This window comes from Ictalurus punctatus, chromosome 4 (genome assembly GCF_001660625.3).
Source record: "Ictalurus punctatus breed USDA103 chromosome 4, Coco_2.0, whole genome shotgun sequence".
In the NCBI taxonomy this organism is placed as follows: domain Eukaryota; kingdom Metazoa; phylum Chordata; class Actinopteri; order Siluriformes; family Ictaluridae; genus Ictalurus; species Ictalurus punctatus.
In genome coordinates this window covers 21,476,302-21,495,192 of record NC_071284.1, presented here as the reverse complement: position 1 = coordinate 21,495,192, position 18,891 = coordinate 21,476,302, and the positions used below count along the sequence as shown (strand labels likewise).

At 38.1% G+C, this 18,891-nt stretch overlaps 2 protein-coding genes across 7 annotated transcripts in view; one reads left to right on the top strand and one right to left on the bottom strand.

The window, feature by feature from the left end:
- Positions 1–2,088: 2,088 nt before the first annotated feature.
- On the bottom strand, positions 2,089–16,987 carry LOC108264015 (uncharacterized). Of its 6 annotated transcripts, none has more exons than XM_017465312.3 (10): positions 16,008–16,987; positions 11,381–13,507; positions 10,925–11,034; positions 10,618–10,804; positions 9,520–9,616; positions 8,558–8,715; positions 7,890–8,219; positions 7,473–7,632; positions 7,259–7,380; positions 2,089–7,065 (listed from the first exon to the last, which is right to left on the bottom strand). In XM_017465312.3, the coding sequence occupies exon 10, from the start codon at positions 5,572–5,574 to the stop codon at positions 4,630–4,632; it is 945 nt and encodes a 314-aa protein (XP_017320801.1). In that variant the 5' UTR covers positions 5,575–7,065; positions 7,259–7,380; positions 7,473–7,632; positions 7,890–8,219; positions 8,558–8,715; positions 9,520–9,616; positions 10,618–10,804; positions 10,925–11,034; positions 11,381–13,507; positions 16,008–16,987; the 3' UTR covers positions 2,089–4,629. The 6 variants fall into 6 exon arrangements, with proteins under 6 accessions (XP_017320801.1, XP_017320803.1, XP_053534025.1 ...); XM_017465314.2 differs by lacking the exon at positions 16,008–16,987 and having other exon boundaries at positions 11,381–11,487; positions 13,339–14,014; XM_053678050.1 differs by lacking the exon at positions 16,008–16,987 and having other exon boundaries at positions 8,558–9,306; positions 11,381–14,014.
- The window catches only part of dhx34 (DEAH (Asp-Glu-Ala-His) box polypeptide 34), a 42,998-nt gene continuing 38,131 nt past the window's right edge, over positions 14,025–18,891 (top strand). Inside the window, exon 1 of the mRNA XM_017465288.3 lies at positions 14,025–15,240. Coding sequence (XP_017320777.1) covers positions 14,554–15,240 — 687 coding nt within the window. The 5' untranslated portion in view covers positions 14,025–14,553. The remainder of the gene's footprint in view (positions 15,241–18,891) is intronic.

The following is an 18,891-nucleotide window of genomic DNA, read 5'->3' as shown; positions in this document are numbered from 1 at the left end:
AACATTCATTGTGGGGTATGATATGGAAAATGCCAGGGACTCAAAGGAGTAATAGTTATATGAGATGGTGAAAAAGCTGAAATATTAGCTAAAACATTTGTTAAAGTGCATAGTAATTATAATATTCCAGGAGAAATGAGAAGATATAGAAAGCAGTGTCTAAGAGACAATCCAAACTAATACATAAAGGGCCTGCCAGATGTTCCTTAGATATTAACTTCTCTATGTGTGAATTAAAGTGGGCTATTGCAGGTGTTAAACAAGCTTCATCAGGGAAAGACAATGTGTGCTATGAAATGGTAAAACATCTCTCATACTGTATACTACTATTCCTCTTTAATAAGATTTGGGGAAAAGGGTCGTGTTGGCTCAAATTTAGCCTATTACCCAAAAACACTTAAAATTCAACATAGAAGCCAATACTCACATCTACCTCTGAGCCCAGTTGGAGATAGAAAAAAATACACCAGCCGTGAGTGAGAAGAAGCAAGGGTCCAGCTTTATTGTTCCATTCCACCACACGAGATCCACACCGATGAGAATTCTCAGAAGTGATCCCAATACCCTGAGCTTAAGCTCCAGTATTTATACTGTATTTACACACTAAATAACCCATATGTTTCAAGAAGACTATGATCTCACTACCAATAGGGTTAAAAAAGAGCTCATTTACCTTACTCCTATGTTCCAGAAAAGGGCTATTTCACTTACACATAGAATTGAAACCAGGGGTTTTAATTTACACATAAAATCAGAACCCAGGCATTTCTAATAACCCAGAAAATAAAAACGCAGAGTTTTTAGTTACTCAGAGAATCAGAAACCAGAGTTTTCAGTTACCCAGGGCATCAGAAACTTCAGTTTTCAGTTACCCAGGGCATCAGAAACTTCAGTTTTAATTTACCTAGAGAATAGAAAGTGGAGGAGACTAAACAACCTAATGGGACCTTGGTCTTATTGTTATCTCGAGGGGGGGCAGTTTGACCCAGCCACCCTTATAACTGGCTCTCTTCATGGTTCTCTTAAAATTAAGGCCTTCCTTGCGAGACGAGAATTTTCACCATCTGAATCATGAGTGTTATATTTTCCTGTATTTCTAGTTTATATTTTATTTTCAGATTTACTCTATATCTTATATTATATATACTGCTTGAAAAAACCGGTTTACTGTACTTCCTACTTCTTAATATCATTTTTATAAAGAGTATATATATATATATATTATATATATATATATATATATATATATATATATATATATATATATATATATATATATATATATATATATATATATAAGACATTACCCTTATAATATCTTAATATTCCTTTTTATTATTCTTATAAAGTTTGTGTGTGTGTGTGTTATGTCTACTTGCCCGCCGTTGACTGTACGAGGGTGTGTGTGTTTGTGTGTTTTAGCACTCCTCAGCTCGTACACTTCTTTCGACTTTTTGACTAACAACCCATAGTGTATTACTCTTAAAGATCTTTAAAGTGTTTTTCCAATTTATCCGCATCTGACTAATACCGCTTCTGTATGTCTAGGTGCCGGTGCCCGTCGTCAGTCCCTTCTCTCTCCGTTACTGAACCTGGATCTGGATCTGGATCTCGATCTGGACACTCATTACCAGCTTGTGCATCTCACTGCTGATATCATGATGCTACTTAACTATCTTCGCAGCACCCCCTCTAGGAATGGAGATCCGGGGTTCCCCCCTCTTCTTCGATACAGAATCTGCCCCATGAACGTGCGTGTTGACGCCTCTACACAGTCAGAACCCCCCTCCAGCTTCCAGTCCGAGGATGATGTCGTCTTCTCTGATCCGGGCCCCGACCATTCGTCCCTCTTCTCACCTACCAGTCCGCCCGACTCTCAGTGGTCCGTTCACTTCACCCTCGCTGATTTCCCCATGTCCCCAGGATGCACCCCATTTTCTTCCCCCTCTCGCTCTCCTCCAGACTACGCACCCACCCGTCCTGTGAATTACCAATAAAATTACATTTTTACTCATACTAAGTCTCCCTCATGTTTATTTCATGTCATTTTTAATTGACAAAAAAAACTGCCATTGTCAGACCAACGCTGAAAAAGCCAGGAATCGATCCTGATGACTTCAATAATTATTGGGATCACCTAAAAAACTATAATCTGTTTGAGCCATTCCAATCTGGATTTCATCCTAAACACAGTTCAGAAACTGCCATGTTTAAGATAACCAATGACCTCCTTTGCGCAGCTGATTCTGGACTTCTCTCCATCCTCATCCTCCTAGACCTCAGTGCAGCCTTTGACACCATCTCTAATCGGATTCTTCTAGAACATCTAGCTAACACTGGAGTCCTTGGCATTGTACATCAGTGGTTCATGTCCTACCTAACTGACAGGACACAATTTGTCCAAATAATAAGCTGCAAGTCAGAGAGCTCGGCTGTCACCAAGAGGGTTCCCCAGGGCTCAGTTTTAGGGCCTCTCCTATTTATCATCTATCTCCTCCCACTTGGTAATAGCCTTTGAAATCATGGTGTTCACTTTCACTGCTATGCTGATGATACTCAGCTTTACACATTCCACAATGCCCTCAGACTCTCTTCCTCTCAGTATGATCATAGCCTGTCTTCATGACATCAACTTATGGATGACTAAGAACTAAGTGAAATTAAACTGCAATAAGACTGAGCTACTCATTGTTGGCTCTAAAACAGCACTTGAAACACCTTCACCCTCTCCATTGACGGCTGCACTATACCATACTCCACTCAGGTTAAGAGCCTAGTGACATTTTACATAGCATTTTCTCATTTGCTGCACACATAAACAATGTTTCTTGCAGTGCCTTTTTCCATCTATGGAACACTGCAAGACTATGCCCATCCATCACTCAACACAGCAAGTGTGTGTGGCGGCAACCAGGTGAGGAGTACAAAGACAAGTGTGTCTTGCCTACAGTCAAGCATGGAGGTGGAAGTGTCATCATCTGGGGCTGCATGAGTGCTGCCGGCACTGGGGGGATACAGTTCACTGAGGGAACCATGAATGCCAACATGTACTGTGACATACTGAAGCAGAGCATGATCCCCAGTGCAGTATTCCAGCATGTTAACGACCCCAAACACACCTTCAAGACGACCACTGCCTTGCTATAAAAGCTGAGGGTGAAGGTGATGGACTGGCCAAGCATGTCTCCAGACCTAAACCCTATTGAGCATCTGTAGGGCATCCTCAAACGGAAGGTGGAGTAGCACAAGATCTCTAACATCCACCAGCTCTGTGATGTCGTCATGGAGGAGTGGAAGAGGACTCCAGTGGCAACCTGTGAAACTTTGGTGAACTCCATGCCCAAGAGGGTTAAGGCAGTGCTGGAAAGTAATGGTGGCCATACAAAATATTGACACTTTGGGCCCAATTTGGACATTTTCACTTAGGGGTGTCCTCACTTTTATTGCCAGCGGTTTAGACATTAATGGCTGTGTGTTGAGTTATTTTGAGAGGACAGCAAATTTACACTGTTATACAAGCTGTACACTCACTACTTTACATTGTAGCAAAGTGTTATTTCTTCAGTGTTGTTACATGAAAAGGTATAATAAAATCTTTACAAAAATGTGAGGGGTGTACTCACTTTTGTGAGATACTGCACATCCCACATTGACTACTGCAATTCCATGCTGTCTGGCATCCTAATAAACTACTTCACTGGCTCCAAATAATTCAAAACTCTGCAGCAAGGATCATTACATGCTCCAAATCAACCAGCCATGTAACACCTCTGCTCATCCAGCTTCACTAGCCATACATAATTATGCTCCCTCTTACCTCGCTAACCTCTTAGAGAACTACACCACTCTCCACTTACTGCAATCCTCCTCAGCAGGTCTAATAGCAATACCGGACATGAACTTTAGCACCATGCACAGCAAAATCCACAGAAACAAATCAACTCTATTGGAGTTCATTTCAACACTTTTAAAGTGTTGGCATTTTAACACTTTAATAGAGTTCACATCAACTCTTTGTATAGTTGAAATTTAACACTCCTCAAGTGTTAGTTTCTCAACACCAGTGTGTAGTGTTAGAAATTAATTCTCATAAGAGTAATTCATTAACTGTCACAGTTTTAATTGCATACTATAAAATGAGTTGCTTCTAACACAAGTGGTAATATGCTACTTCACAATTAAAATTACATTTATATGATTACCAATCTAAAAGGCAAATAAATTTAATTGCTTTATAATAATTTTATTTTTTCAATTGTGTTAACATTACTGACCCCTCAAGTCAAGTCTTTCTAAATATAACAGTTGGGCACTATGTACTCTCTTTGATTATTCTCATTAGAGCACTGCTTGTCAAATGGCCTAAAATCTGTCAGTTCATTCACAGAGATGACAGAAAACTCATCCATTTGGTCATTTTCTATACAATATGCACTGAAGTGGTTATCATAGTACATTATTTTTACATTACAGGAAATTTTGAAAGCACTCTCTTCATATATTATTATTTCACAGATCTTTTTGAACACAGGGAGATCATAAGTACATCCAGTGCATATGAACAAACCAAACTGATACTCAGTACCATAATGTCTGACCCACTTTGTACTTGTAACACTCAAATAGGCTTCAAAAATATAATGTCTGTCTGAGTTCTTCCCCACCTTGCAAGTCACAGATGGTTTTTGATGTTGTAGGACCAAATTCAAACCTTCTAAAACAATAATTTTCATAGTTAAATGCCAACTGATGTTGATGTTGCTTTACTAATGGTTTAATGAGATTCTTGAAATTTTTGCCACATCTTTTGAAAATATGGTGCTTAGCTTCAAATCGCATGCACCACATATGGATAAGAGGGCCAATTTTTTTTATGTATCTCGGATAGTGTATCATCAAGTGGTGCTTGGGAATCAACCTCTTGTCAGGAAACAATTCTTTGAACAGAGTATGGTGATCACAGATCAGATGTTTTAAGTAACATATCATCCCATCAGTTATGGTGTAGGAGAACACTACATTGACAATCTGTATCAAAAGCAGGAGAAAGTTCCAGTGATTCTTATTCCTTTCAATGACATAACCAAATATCAGTGGAGTGTTGTGCAGAAGACACCAGGACTGTATGTCATTCAAACCCAGGTGTTTGCTCTTATTATCCATTTTTACCCCACTTGGTTTGTTTTTACGGTCTGTGTAACCATAATTAAAGCTCTGTATCCTATCTGACAATGTGTTCAAAGAGACATAGTCCTGTTTAACAAGGTACTCAAAAAACAGCTTAAGTTCATACTGTACCACACCCTCTAGCAGATCATGCATGATGTTATCATCATAGTTATCAGTACAATGGTACTGATACTGTAAAGAATTGAGCACACTTGACTTTTTGACCCCATATATTGATCGCAGTTTAGGATTTTCATTTAGTGCCTTACAGTGTTCAGTATGAACCTCTTTGGAATGGAAAATTAACCCAGAATGATCTTCAGTAAATACAGATTGAACTTCTTCCTTAAAAAAACCTATAGAAATTAGTTGAACTGAAAGATTCCACAAATCCCAGCAAGTCATTTAAAGCCAAATTATCTCCTGTTACTTGAATTACTGAGCCAAACAATGGTTGTTCAAAACAAGGAAGCTGTATGCCTTCGGTTTCTAAGATTTTCTAGTCATTAATAAGGGGCTTTAGTATCACATCAAAACCATATGTCTTAAGATCTTCCATGTAGAATAGAGCTGCAAGATGTACATTAATCATTACCAAATTACACTTGGGTGGAAGATTTTTTAGAGTAAAATAGATACAACCAAGTTTGTGGATCCCCCTCTTGGAACCTAGAGGGTTAGCAATTTCAAAATCGTCGTAATAGAGTAGAATCTGTAAAGTATGCTTTTGCTGCGAGAACAGTGCATGGATTTGGAAATACGACCCATCATTAATGTCTTTGTAAACTCCAATTCCACTCTGTTTGTCCTGTAAAAAGCTCTCTCTAACTTGACTGTTTTTGAATATGGATTTCAGTGCACCCAGAATGGGTACATACATGCACTTGTCCGTTACGGGAACCTAACTATAGATACTTGTAGTTCTATCTCTGTGCAAATCCATTCTCACCCCAAGAACACATTCTTTAGGTTAAACTATTTCCCATTTCTCATCATAATATTTATGCCTCTTTGACTCAGTGTTTAATGCTGAAAAAGGATTACCTAATTGATCAAAACAGTGTTCTATTCTTCTACAATTGTGTGAACTTGTACTTTCAGGAGTAACAATTTAAAGAACTACATCTTGTGTTTGGCTTTTAACATCATTAAGAACTTCCAGTGGACAAACAATTGTTTGGACAGCACTTTCCGAAAGACCTGATGCTTGCAAATGAGCAACAATTGATCCAAACATTCAAGATAGCTGACTTGTAACAAAAGAACTTTGTGAAGTATGTAAAGTGGCAACAGAATTTGGGCGATCATTTGAACATTCCGCCTCATATTCTCCCTGAGTGGAAAGGTCCTGATTAGTATCAATCTCTTGATCCATATTGTGACTATGTACCTTGCTGAGGTGTTTTCGGAAGCCACTGTAAGTACAAAATGATAATGGGCAACCTGGCTCTCCACATTTTAAACGTAACTTTTTCCTAAGATATAAACCATGTTGAAATTTTAAATGTTGACAAAGAACTAAACAAGTTCTGAGGTGCGCTTTACATACAAAACATGAGAACATCTTCAAGGTTGTTAATCTCGCTGCAGCAATCTTGCTAAAAGTTCTTTAACACGCGGGCTCTCCTTTGCTCTTCCGACATCGATGTTATAGATAGTGGTTTGGATAAATGTGTAGAAATTACAAAGAGCTTCATCATATGAGAGACTGAAGATATAGTGAGCTTTGAATAGTTCATCAAAAGCTGCCACTGATGTGTGCGCCTTACATGGGATCGGTTTTTCGTCAATAGTATTGGAGAACTTTTGGATATCCTTCTTTCGCTCACTGATGCAGAGGAGGAACGGTTGTCTTGTGTCAGCACTCTCAATGAAGGTAGTCACACTGGCCCCTTCCTGTAGGTCAGCAAAGGGACATAAAATAAATATGAAAATAAAACTCTTTGCATGTTTTTTACATTATCACTAGTACCGTCACATCTTGTCTGCAGTAAGCAAAGTGAGATGCAGGTCTCAGAATCCCAAAATAATCTACACCTCAAGAATTCCTAAATTAAGATCTGATGTTTAAATCTTAACTTTTGCATACCTTAAGATATCTCACAAGATGGCTGGTTGCTTGAGGTGAACTGATCTTGGATGTTTTTTTCCTGGCCTCTTGAGTTTGGAGGGAGCAGATGCAGCAGCAAAAGGACATATCGCTGTCCCATCCTAAAGACATCACAAAATAATTAAATGATCTCTCTTTAATTATTTTTTTAAAGACTGGAATATTTTTAAAATACAAAACAGTTTATACTGACCAGTAGTCCTCTGATTCAGGTTCAGTTCCTGACAGCAGCTCGCCCATATTCTTAAAGTCTTGCAGTCTGCAATGATTTTTGGCTTGAAGAATGTTGACCAGTTTTTCCGGAACTTCTGAGACACTTCATCACCAAACATCATGGATAAATCCTGGTCGATCTATAAACAAGGTTTATACAGGTTTAAACATAACGGACATAAATGGATGAAAGGTCAAATACTAAAAATTAAGATTTATGCATACATTTGGGATATAAAATATTAGAAAGTTGAATTTCTCAGTTTGGACCGGCCTGTTGTTGTTATGGTGATAATTGAACAACTCCTTTTCTCTACTGTACCAGTGAACTAATTTAATAACTACAGAGAAGGTAATTTCCTTTTCAAACTACTTCCAAAGCTAAAGATTTTCTTACCAGTCCAGGTACATCAAGAAAACGAGGGAACAAATCCAGGACTGAAGATGATGTATCCTCACCGACCATCTTCTGTCGATACTGGAAAGTTGCTCTGATCTTCTCTTTAACCACAGATTCATCAGTAGAATATCGTATTGTAGATATTGCCTCCTTGCACTCCTCACCAAATAGCTGTTGACAGGTTAACAGAGATTCTCATCTGGTTTTTGGACCATCCTGAAGAACAGTCTTGGAATGACACCGGGAGGCAGCACAAGTGTTACGTTGAACTCTCTTGATGCTCCATGCAACGAAGCCAGTATTACCCTCAGGATCATAGTAGTGTTCCTGTTTAAGAAAATACCCAAAGAGAGGCATCTCGTGCAAGGCTTCAAGAATGAATTACTCAACACAATAAGTTCACACAATGACTATATAACATTACAAAAACAAGTGGAAAATATAAAGCTGAGCAACCTATAAACACTCATCTAAAACAAAATCATTTTAACTTCAAAACTATAAAAGGAAAGAAAATATAAAAACACACACTGGTTTGGGTTTTCAGACAGAATACAAGAACTTACATATCCATGTTTACAGAAAGGATCTTGGAGGTATGGAAAAAGTGTCACAATAAACAATTATGTAATTGAGGATTTTAAGTACATTTATTCAAAGCTTACCTGTCTTGCTTCATTCTGGTCCATTAAATCTGTCGGGTTCCTCTTCTTTCTTGTGGACTCAAGGACATTTGTGGAGTCTGATGAATGGGATGAAGCTGGGGATAGTGGTGTCAGTACAGAGGAGGATGCTTGATCTGAGACCAGCTGAACATCCAGATCTACAAAATCGCAGACAGAACAAAATCAATTTAAATATACATGTATTTATCAGTGCCCTGCGATGGACTGGCACCCTGTCCAGGGTGTACCCCGCCTTGTGCCTGATGCTCCCTGGGATAGGCTCCAGGTTCCCCCGCGACCCTGAAAAGGAGTAAGCGGTTGAAGATGGATGGATGGATGGATGTATTTATCAGTAACAAAAGCATTTCAACAAATACTTGAATGGTTACATAAAAAACTATAAAGTATATTATCTTCATTAAGTACTTTCCATATATACGAATAAGATGTACTTAACATAATGATCAATAGTATAGCAAATGATAATATTTTGAGGTCCCTCAAAAAGATATTTTAGACAACACACTATATGCCTCTTAGTTTACACTGCCTGTGATACCTCATCAAACCCCTGCCTTTTCCCATGCCTTCACATCTTTACCCATTACTGGTAAGGGGATCTTGAAGGTCAAGACACCTGACTTGACAAGTTCATCAAAGACATCTCCATCCACCTCTGTTCCTGACACATCAGTGACTGAGAGCTGGCCCTTACTGAAACTGTCTGGCTGCAGACTAAACTTCTGTTACTAGGAGAATAAAAAGTACAGTACATTGCAATAATACAATATTAAATAGGCATGGAGACCATTTTTTGTTTGCTGACAGAACCATTTTTGTAATTCATATTCTAACACTATAGCACTTGCAAACTCTTTATTTAGAGAATCTGTAATATTGCGTATTCAACTACAGTGATAACAGCATTAAATGCAAAATATTCCCATAAATAAACTACAAACCTTCTTGAAGGAATTTCTCAAATTGAAAGACTTCATCAGTCTGTGGAACTTAAATATATTTCTGCCCTCCTCCTATGTCCACTTTCGCCAGCATTTCCTGTAAAAGGATATAGAATAACTATTTGTTAATCAAGCCAGGCCAACACAGTCCAAATAGGAGCCAAAGTTATAATGCCTCTCTAAAACAAGACATTGTTACACAAAAGTGCATGGCGCAATGCGAATTCATGTCAAAACATGCAATAAACACATCAGCAAATTTAACACATTTTCTGTCTGTCAGGTAGATTATTGCTTGCTTATGAAAAGTGAGATGAAAATTGATAATTTGAGGACAATAGCATTCATTTGTCAGTTGGTTTGGCTGTAATTCCTGCACCTCTATAGTTTAAACATTGTTCATTTTGGAGGCAGGCGGACGTGCTCTTTGTGCACTAGTACCAACTCTCTCCAGACTGCTGTAACGTTACCACCACCGACCTGCCCGCTTCCCCTTGAAAATGAACTGAATACTAGCGGTGTGGCTTCCCGTGTGAAAATGCCTTTAGTATGCATGAAAAACCTCTTTGTGAATGAGTCCTTCAAATTTACTTTCCTAACTTCAAATTAACTACCCACACATGTCTGATAATCTGAATTTAAGTTTGATATGCCCAGTCCTCCTATCAGGATCTTTGCTTCCATGCAGCTAACACGTGGGGGCAGGTTTCTTGACTAACTTTAGCTAATTAGCTAACTAATTTTAGCTGTTCTCTTATTCAAAAGACTGTTAACATAACTGATGTAATGTCACATAATTGACATTGGCAAACTTTGCAAACTCAATGAGATTTCCATTTAGTTCACTTATAGACCAGTAATCAGAAACCGGATGAAAGTAGAAGAAACAAACTCTAGCTAACATTAGCTTGCCAGACAATTAGGAGCTAATGATAACGTTAGCTAATGTTAACATTAGGTAACGTTAGTTTGTCGGCTCTAGCTTTACTGTTGCTCTTCCTTGCAGTGACTATAAACATCATACATAAGTCTAAATACGTATTTTCATCTGTTTATAACAATAGCACACATTGGGTCATCTAATAAACTGTTACTTACCGACACAAAGTCTTCTTCCACAAAATATCCTTCGTTCCACCTGCTGTGCATTCCACTAGAATTAAGGGAGGGGTCCGTTAACCTAACTCCTGCCAGAAGGACGGACGAATCAGCAACCAGCCTGATCTAGGTCAGTCACTCCTAATGGTGCGTTCCACCATAGCGGTAACACTATCAGAGTTGATTTCTAGAAAACAGTTATAACACTCCATTTTGACACCAACTCTTTCGTGCTACAGTGTGAAATCTAACAGATTAGACAACATACAGAGTTAGATCAATTCCAGGTAGAGATAGATTGACTCACTGTTCATCAACACCAAAAATTCAACTCTGCTCAATTTGCTGTGTGGGTGGAAAAGCCTTTAGTCACATTGCCCCTAAGCTCTGGAATTCACTTCCCCATCACATCCGCAACTGTGAATCCATTTCAAGATTCAAAAGTTCTATAAAAACTCATTCTCTGTGACATGGTTACATATACTTAATTATAATATGTGTTCTAGTGTTTTATGTATAATGATTATATGTGCATATGTATAATTGTTTATATATAATATTTTGCTTTAGTGTTTCGTGAATTGTATTCACAAAATTGTATTGTGAAAGGCACTTTTTAAAATAAAATGTATTAATGATGATAATAATAATAATAATAATAATAATAATAATAATAATAATAATATAACTTTCTGTTTGACAGAATGATACAAGTTAGGGTGGGATCTGCTTACTCAAATGTGTACAACATAGAAAACGGTACCTCTCAAGGTAGTATATGCAGTCTTATCCTTTTAAATGTAGTGATTAATGATGTGTTCTCCAATGTGGGTACAGTGTTCAAGATGTCTCTAGTTGCAGATGATGGTGCTTTATGGAAAAGAGGGAAGAATGCATCATATATAATTAAGAGTATGCCAAAGTCAATAAATGAGGTAGAAAGTGGGCTGATAAATGGGGATTTCTCCTCTCTGTATCAAAAACACAGGTTATTTGCTTCTCAAAAAAGATAATCAACCCTACCGTGAGGTTGAAGCTATATGGACATTATTGGGAGTAAGAGTCAGTAATAAGATTCCTGGGGGCGTGGCTAGACCCAAGACTCAAATTTGCAGTTCACATAAAGAAAATAGTTGACAAATGTAATAAATATATAAGATGTTTAATCATGGTAGATTAGTTTGCCAGACATCAGTTGTTGAAGAGGATATATTGTGTGCTGATTAGGTCTACAATAGATTATGGGTGTACAGTATATGGATCTGCATCTAAAATACAGTTTTAAAAAAGTTGATGCGATACAATACCAGGCATTATGTTTATGTTGTGGGGCTCTTAGATCTACATCCATCCCTGCTCTAAAGATTGAAATGTGTGAAAGCCTCTTGACATCTGAAGGTGAAAATTATTGTTCGCACGCAGGATGTCAATAAAAGGTCATAGTGAGACTCATCCAGTCAAAAAGATATTGGTGAACTGCTGGGAGCATGAGTCAGCCATCCTGAATATCTTTGGATAGATTACGGAAAAAGAAGTCCAGTCCTTGTGATTGTCTAAAATGGATATGAGGCCTACAGTGGTGGTATCACCTATTCCCCTTTAGTTATTCCTATGCCTTTAGGGGACATTTAGTTACAAGAAGTAGTTAATGATGAAAAACAGAGTAATGTCAAAAATAAGAAGTGATCAATCAGTACCCAGAGCTGAAATTCTACCCAATGTTTTCAATATTGACCAATGGCTCTAAAGATCCAGAAACTGGTCAAGCTGAAGCAGCTGTATTTATTCCAAAATTGCAAAAAGTACTTCTGATCAAGTAAGAGAATTCTCAACATAGTAGCAATAGTATCAATTGTAGCAATAGTAGACATAGTAGCAATCCTATTAGCTATTAAATGGGTGGAGGATGCTCGATTTTGAGATGGTGATCTGCTCAGACTCATTTTCTGCACTATCTTGTTTATTAACTGGAAGATCTTCCAGAAAAGACATCTTGTATGGCATACTTCTAAGTTTATTTACAGTTAAAACCTTAGGTGTTAAGATATGCTTTCTTTTGGTTCCATCACATGCAGGGGTAGAAGGAAATGAGGGGGTAGATCACCTGGTAAAGCAAGCTCTGAAATTCTCTAATATAGAAATGAATATCCTTTTAAGTAAAGCAGAAGTTACGGCAATAATCCAAATGGTTATAAAAAGAAAGTGGCAAGAAGTTTGGGATAAAGACAAAAGAGTGTTGTGGATAAAAAATGTCATAAAATAAACATAAGGGAGAAGAAGGAAAAACGGGCACCTAGACACATAGAAGCGGGATTAGGCGGACATTGACAGATTGGAATCACGAGCAATTTAATAGCAGTAATAGTCAAAAAAAGTCAAAAAGAAGTGTACGAGCTGAGGAGTGCTAAAAACACACACACACACACACTCGTGCAGTCAAGGGCGGGCAAGTAGACACAACATACATAAACACACACTCTCTCTTCCTCATACACACACATGAATAACTTTAATAATATCTTATAGTAATAGAGAAACTCTATAAAAAACAGAATAGTAGGATATGCAGGACAGTAGAACTGTAATGATATTAAGAAGTTGGAAGTACAGTAAACCGCTTTTCAAGTAGTATAAATATATATATAAACTAAGAAATATAGTGCAAATATGAAAATAAATTATAAACGAGAAATACAGGAAAAAAAGGAAAATATAACTTACTCATGATTCAGATGGTGAAGATTCTCGTCTCGCAAGGAAAGCCTTAATTTTTAGAGAACCATGAAGAAAGCCAGTTATAAGGGTGGCTGCCCCCCCCCCCCTCGAGATAACGATAAGACCAAGGTCCCTCCCGGTTGTTTAGTCGTCTTGCTTACGTCATTTTTTTTACCTAGGGAATTGGGAATCCTGGTTTTTGACATCTGTATCATGTTCAATATCAGGTTGGTAGTGAAAGAGATTTTGGTAATAGAAGAAAAGACACAATTATAAATAGACTTTGCCCTGGTCATACAGCTTTAAATTACCTCTAATCGGATAACATGAGTCTGGAAATTGCAGTAAATGTAGATTAGCAGAAACTAGTGAGCATGTTATACTATGTTGTAATGCTTTTAAAAGAGAAAGGACACATTTGCTAAAAGAAGTAAGGGAAATATGAATAGGAAAATTATTACTTAAAAAACGGCTGCATAATGGTTTGGATAAGCATAAAATATATAATGCGGTATTGAGATATTTAAAGAAAGTAGGACTGTTTAATAGGATTTGTTTTTGATGTTGTTTTGTTTCTCTTCTCAATGTTCTACACTCCAACCCAGTAGGTGGCGGGAATGCACTTAATGTTTGTTTTCCAACCGTCATTAAACTCGAAGAAGAAGAAGACACACCAAAAAAAAAAAAAAAAAAAAAAAACCAACACTGTACAGGTTGTAGGTCAGTCAGTACAACCTGTTTCAGCTTACTCCAGTGCAAAGTGTCGAGTATGCGTGGTTTAATCGCTTTTTGTAGACGGTGGAGGTGAGTCACGGACAGATTTTAGAACTCATTGGGCTCCCCCGTGTATTATTTACACCACCGTAATGTACACGATGGTCTTTGTAATCAAGTTCCAAACAATCGTGTGGCTGTGTGCGGAAACGAAGCCTATGACGTCATTGGACACTACGTGTTTATGAACGAACCAAACACGATATAGTGTCTGGCATCAAAGCGCTACAGTCATGTGTTGTGGAATTTATTAGGTTATCGAGATGTTCGCCTAAATACAACCACGTAATTTGCAACTTTTAAAAAGATTCAAAGTAAAACCAACGTGGATGTCCGTCAGTCTCGTAGTACCTTTTTTAATCACGAAAATATAAGCATACATCAGTTTGACAGTTATTTATAATTTTCGCTGTTGTGAGTTTCACGTTAGCGTTCTAGCAGGTAGAAATGTCTGAGAGCATCCGGGGCTGGGACTGGAATAGTCCAGAGTGTCGTGCCAGGATGGATGAGATCTTTTTTCGCCAGCACGACTACATTCAGGCGAAAAGTATTGAACATACGGAGTTTTGGGCTTTCTTTGAGCGCTTTCAGCGGTTTAAAGCCAAAAAGGAGACCGAGGACTTAAAACCCAGTAAAAGTATGGAAGAGTTACATAAGACGCGTGAAAGGGACACAGTGGATCTTGGGCTCCCAAAAGAATACGATGCCCGATACAGGATCAACGTCTTTGTAAGCATCAGCGACATGGAGGATCGTCTCGGAGGCTTCCATGGCAGGCGACAGAGGAATTACCCGACCGACCCAAGCAGCCAGGAGGTCACAAACTGTCGTCTTGCTCTGCTTCATTTTCTAGACTTCACTCAGAAGCAGAGCTTCTGTAAACTTGTCAAGCTGCAACATGAGCAGAAGAGCCTGCCCATCTTCCACTACCGTGACCGGTTTGTGGAGCTGGTCCAAACCCACCCGGTGGTGGTGGTGGCTGGAGACACCGGTTGTGGGAAGTCCACACAGGTGCCCCAGTACCTGCTGGCATCTGGCTTTAAACATATAGCCTGTACTCAGCCTCGCCGCATTGCCTGCATTTCCCTTGCTAAGAGAGTGAGCTTTGAGAGTCTCAACCAATATGGTTCAAAGGTGAGAAAGAACTTTTTATATGATAATATCGATATCAGCACTCGATAGTAACATTCTTTTAGCAACTGAGCTGACTCTCATATGAACACATTATATGAAATGTAACAGGTGTGTGCTTCACTAAAACAATTTGTCACAATTTGAAAATCTAGTAAAACAGTTGTAAACTATACTGATATGCGTTGGTAAAAAAAAAGATGTGTTCTGGTAGTAACAGTTGTTGTGTCGAAATCCGTTTGCCCAGATATTTGTCCATCATAGCAGTGGAAATGCATCATGGGAATGAGATTCATTTTCATGAGATTCATATTCAAGTGATACATTTTCATGTGATTCATTTATGTATGATTCATTTACATGTGATTCATTTACTAATTTGCTTCTCTTTAAATCCAGTTTTAGACTTTGATATTACAAAGGTCTTTCCAGATTATTACTTGCTACACTGTATGAGATAACCCCAGTAAAATTGCCTGAATTCTATAATAAAATTTGTTCACCATGTTAGGTTTAAATCCTCTAAAAACAGATTCGCAATTAAATAACATTACATCCTTCAAAGCATTGGCATGTTCTGCTTACTTTCACAATCCTCCAAACACCCACACACCCAAAGTCTCCATAAACAAATGATACAGCAGTATATCCTACAAAAACCAAACGTTGTCCGCAATGTGAAAACAACTTGGAGAGTAAGCTGACCTAACCAACAAAATTACCAAGTCTGATAAACAGTCTGCACACAATAATAAATATAATGTCCTTACCTTTTAAAGACTTGTAACAAATAATATATCAGTGTAGCATGTAAAACCGAGGAGATAACACTAATAAAATTAAATAAACAGAAACTCTAACCCGGTCAGAGCCTCAAAACCGAGAACCACACTAATACGGAAGTAAATTTTAAGAGGAGTAAGTCCACAAAATCTAGGTGGAGTAAAGCAACGACAATATCTTCAATAAAAATCCGAATTCTGTAGAGCTGGAAGGCCGAGTTTAAAAAATAAAAATAAAAGAAGAGCGAAAAAGACTCCGCTGTGTAGGTGATGCAGTTGATTCCGATATCAAGAGTTTAACATAGTCTCCTGCCTCCTCAGCTGAAATAAAGTCCTTCTGAACATCGTTATATGTAATACGAAGCCGAGCTGGGTGAAGTATTCCATAGCGAGCGTCCTCAATACCATGAAGTTGACACCGAACCGCGTTAAACGGTTAAACATATGAAGTAGTCTTCATATAAACGATTTCATCGGTGTAACCGCAGAGCGCGTGCTCCATTTCCCCAGCAGTACCTTTCAGTGTTGATATGGTAGCCTCGGTAGCAACTTTATCACTAGCCAGCTGTGTCTTCACGGCCTGCAGGTCAAGCTGGATAGTAGACGGCGCATCCCCGAGAGTCTTCTAGAGCTCCTTTTTAAAAATATCGGCGATGTCCTTCCTCAGTAAAGCCAGCAACTCAAGCCTGAGTGCGGCGAAGTCAGGGTCACCGCTCGGCGATGTGGATACTGGGGGAGAAGGAGACTCGCTCACGGCGCGCACACTTGGCCTCAGTCGTGTCTGAATGCTACCACAGGTTTTCGTGCTCTTTCCAGACATTTTAACGTACCACAAAGTTAAAATTACAAACAAGGAAACAAAGTAGAATAAGTCAAAATATATTTTATGACCGAAAAGCGCAAATTAATTACAATTTTAATCGAAATCAGCAGGAGCCTCCAACTTCGCGTCCTACTCCATTGAATTCCGAATCCCTAATTGGGACAATTTGGACATTTTCACTTAGGGGTGTACTCACGTTTGTTGCCAGTGGTTTTAGACATTAATGGCTGTGTGTTGAGTTATTTTGAAGGGACAGCAAATTTACACTGTTACACAAGCTGTACACTCACTACATTACATTGTAGCAAAGTGGCATTTCTTCAGTGTTGTCACATGAAAAGATATAATCAAATATTTACAAAAATGTGAGGGGTGTACTCACTTTTGTGAGATACTGTGTGTGTATATATATATATATGTGTATATATATATATATATATATATATATATATATATATATATATATATATATATATATATATATATATGAGTGTATGTATGTATATCTTATCTGTCAGGGATCCCCCCCCAAGTGCTGAACATTGAGCTCAGATGTAAGCCAAAGTGTTGTAATTGTTATAGTGCCATGTAAGGATAGAGGCTGCAAGAATGCAAAATGCCAGAGTAACGGAAGGTATTACTTATGCAGAAGCCCTCAGCAACGTCCAGATGACAGAACCAAAATGTAACAATAACCTGACTCCTAGCCCTCAAGTGAAAGAAATAGATGCTAGTTTGTTTGTCACCAGTGGCTTAGACATTAATGGCTGTGTGTTGAGTTATTTTGAGGGGACAGCAAATTGATACTGTTACACAAGCTGTACACTCACTACTTTACATTGTAGCAAAGTGCCATTTCTTCAGTGAAATTTTGTTTCTAGGCCTTACGGTTCCAAAGTTATTAGCATAAAAGTAAGTCGAACTTGCAGTTGCCGACGCAAGAGGGTTTGAGAGAGAGAGTCTCCAAAATTGTTATGGTTAATGGTGAGATGTATTGTGTGCCATTTTTCATAACTTTCCCGATAGTGGTTCTATGGGTTGCCATAGACTCAATAAATATAGCCGTAAGTGCCGATCACCGGGGTCCAAGCAGAATTTCAAAGTGGAGAAAATGTGTAAAACATGCCAATTTAAAATAATTGTTTTAAATAATTGCATGAAATTATTTGTTGAGAAATACTTAGCAGATAGATTAGGCAACAAATAATAGGTTTAAAATGATATGACTGGGTTATTTGTTTTGTTTTATTGGTAATAATCAAAATCATTATATTAATTATATATGAGAATTTTCAGGGAAGAGACCTGCATAAGCTGCTCTTATGAGACCAAGTGCTGGGATCTTTATTGATAATAGCAGACGCAGGTGAGTAATAGCCAATGTGGACGATGATAACAGAATATGACGACAATGGATGATTGTAACAATGGTAGACAGTTGATGAGTCAAAACACAGTTAAGTACACCAAACTGGAGAAAACTATAATCCACGAGGAGGTTGAGAAAGGACCACTACAGAAGGGCAATGCAGTCTGAGCAGTCCTTGTTGGGAGTAGATAAGAAGTAAGAAGTTTAGTGGTAGGTTTTAATAATAAATGAAACTTTTTTAAAAAATGGAGAGGAAAGTGGGCACATTTCAAGTCAAAAAATCAGTAGAAGACGCTAGCTACCTGGCAACAGCACCAACTGCCATGGAATTTCAGGCCTAAACCAGGACGAAGCTATTAAAAATGACAGCAAAAAAGCAGGGAAGCAACAACATAGCTAAGGAAAAAAAACAAGTATAGATAGAATTAACTACCGAACATTTCTGAGTGGTATCAAAATTTTTGTATAAAGAAAAACTGGACTTCTAGTACATCCATGTAAAAAAAAAAACAAAACAAAAAAAAACAGCTAAACAGCTTAGCTCTGTAATAAAGAAAGTGAAGAACACAGCAGTATTTTTTTCAATTGGAAAAATGGGCCCAAAACAACAACATCCAGATGGATGGCGTCTAGTTAGTCTGGTGATCCACTATTTAGAGGATGTGACCAGGGAAGTAGGG

Coding starts and splice junctions, on each gene's coding strand:
- LOC108264015 (XM_017465312.3), bottom strand. CDS start 5,574: ATGACTTGCTGGGATTTGTGGAATCTTTCAGTTCAACTAATTTCTATA.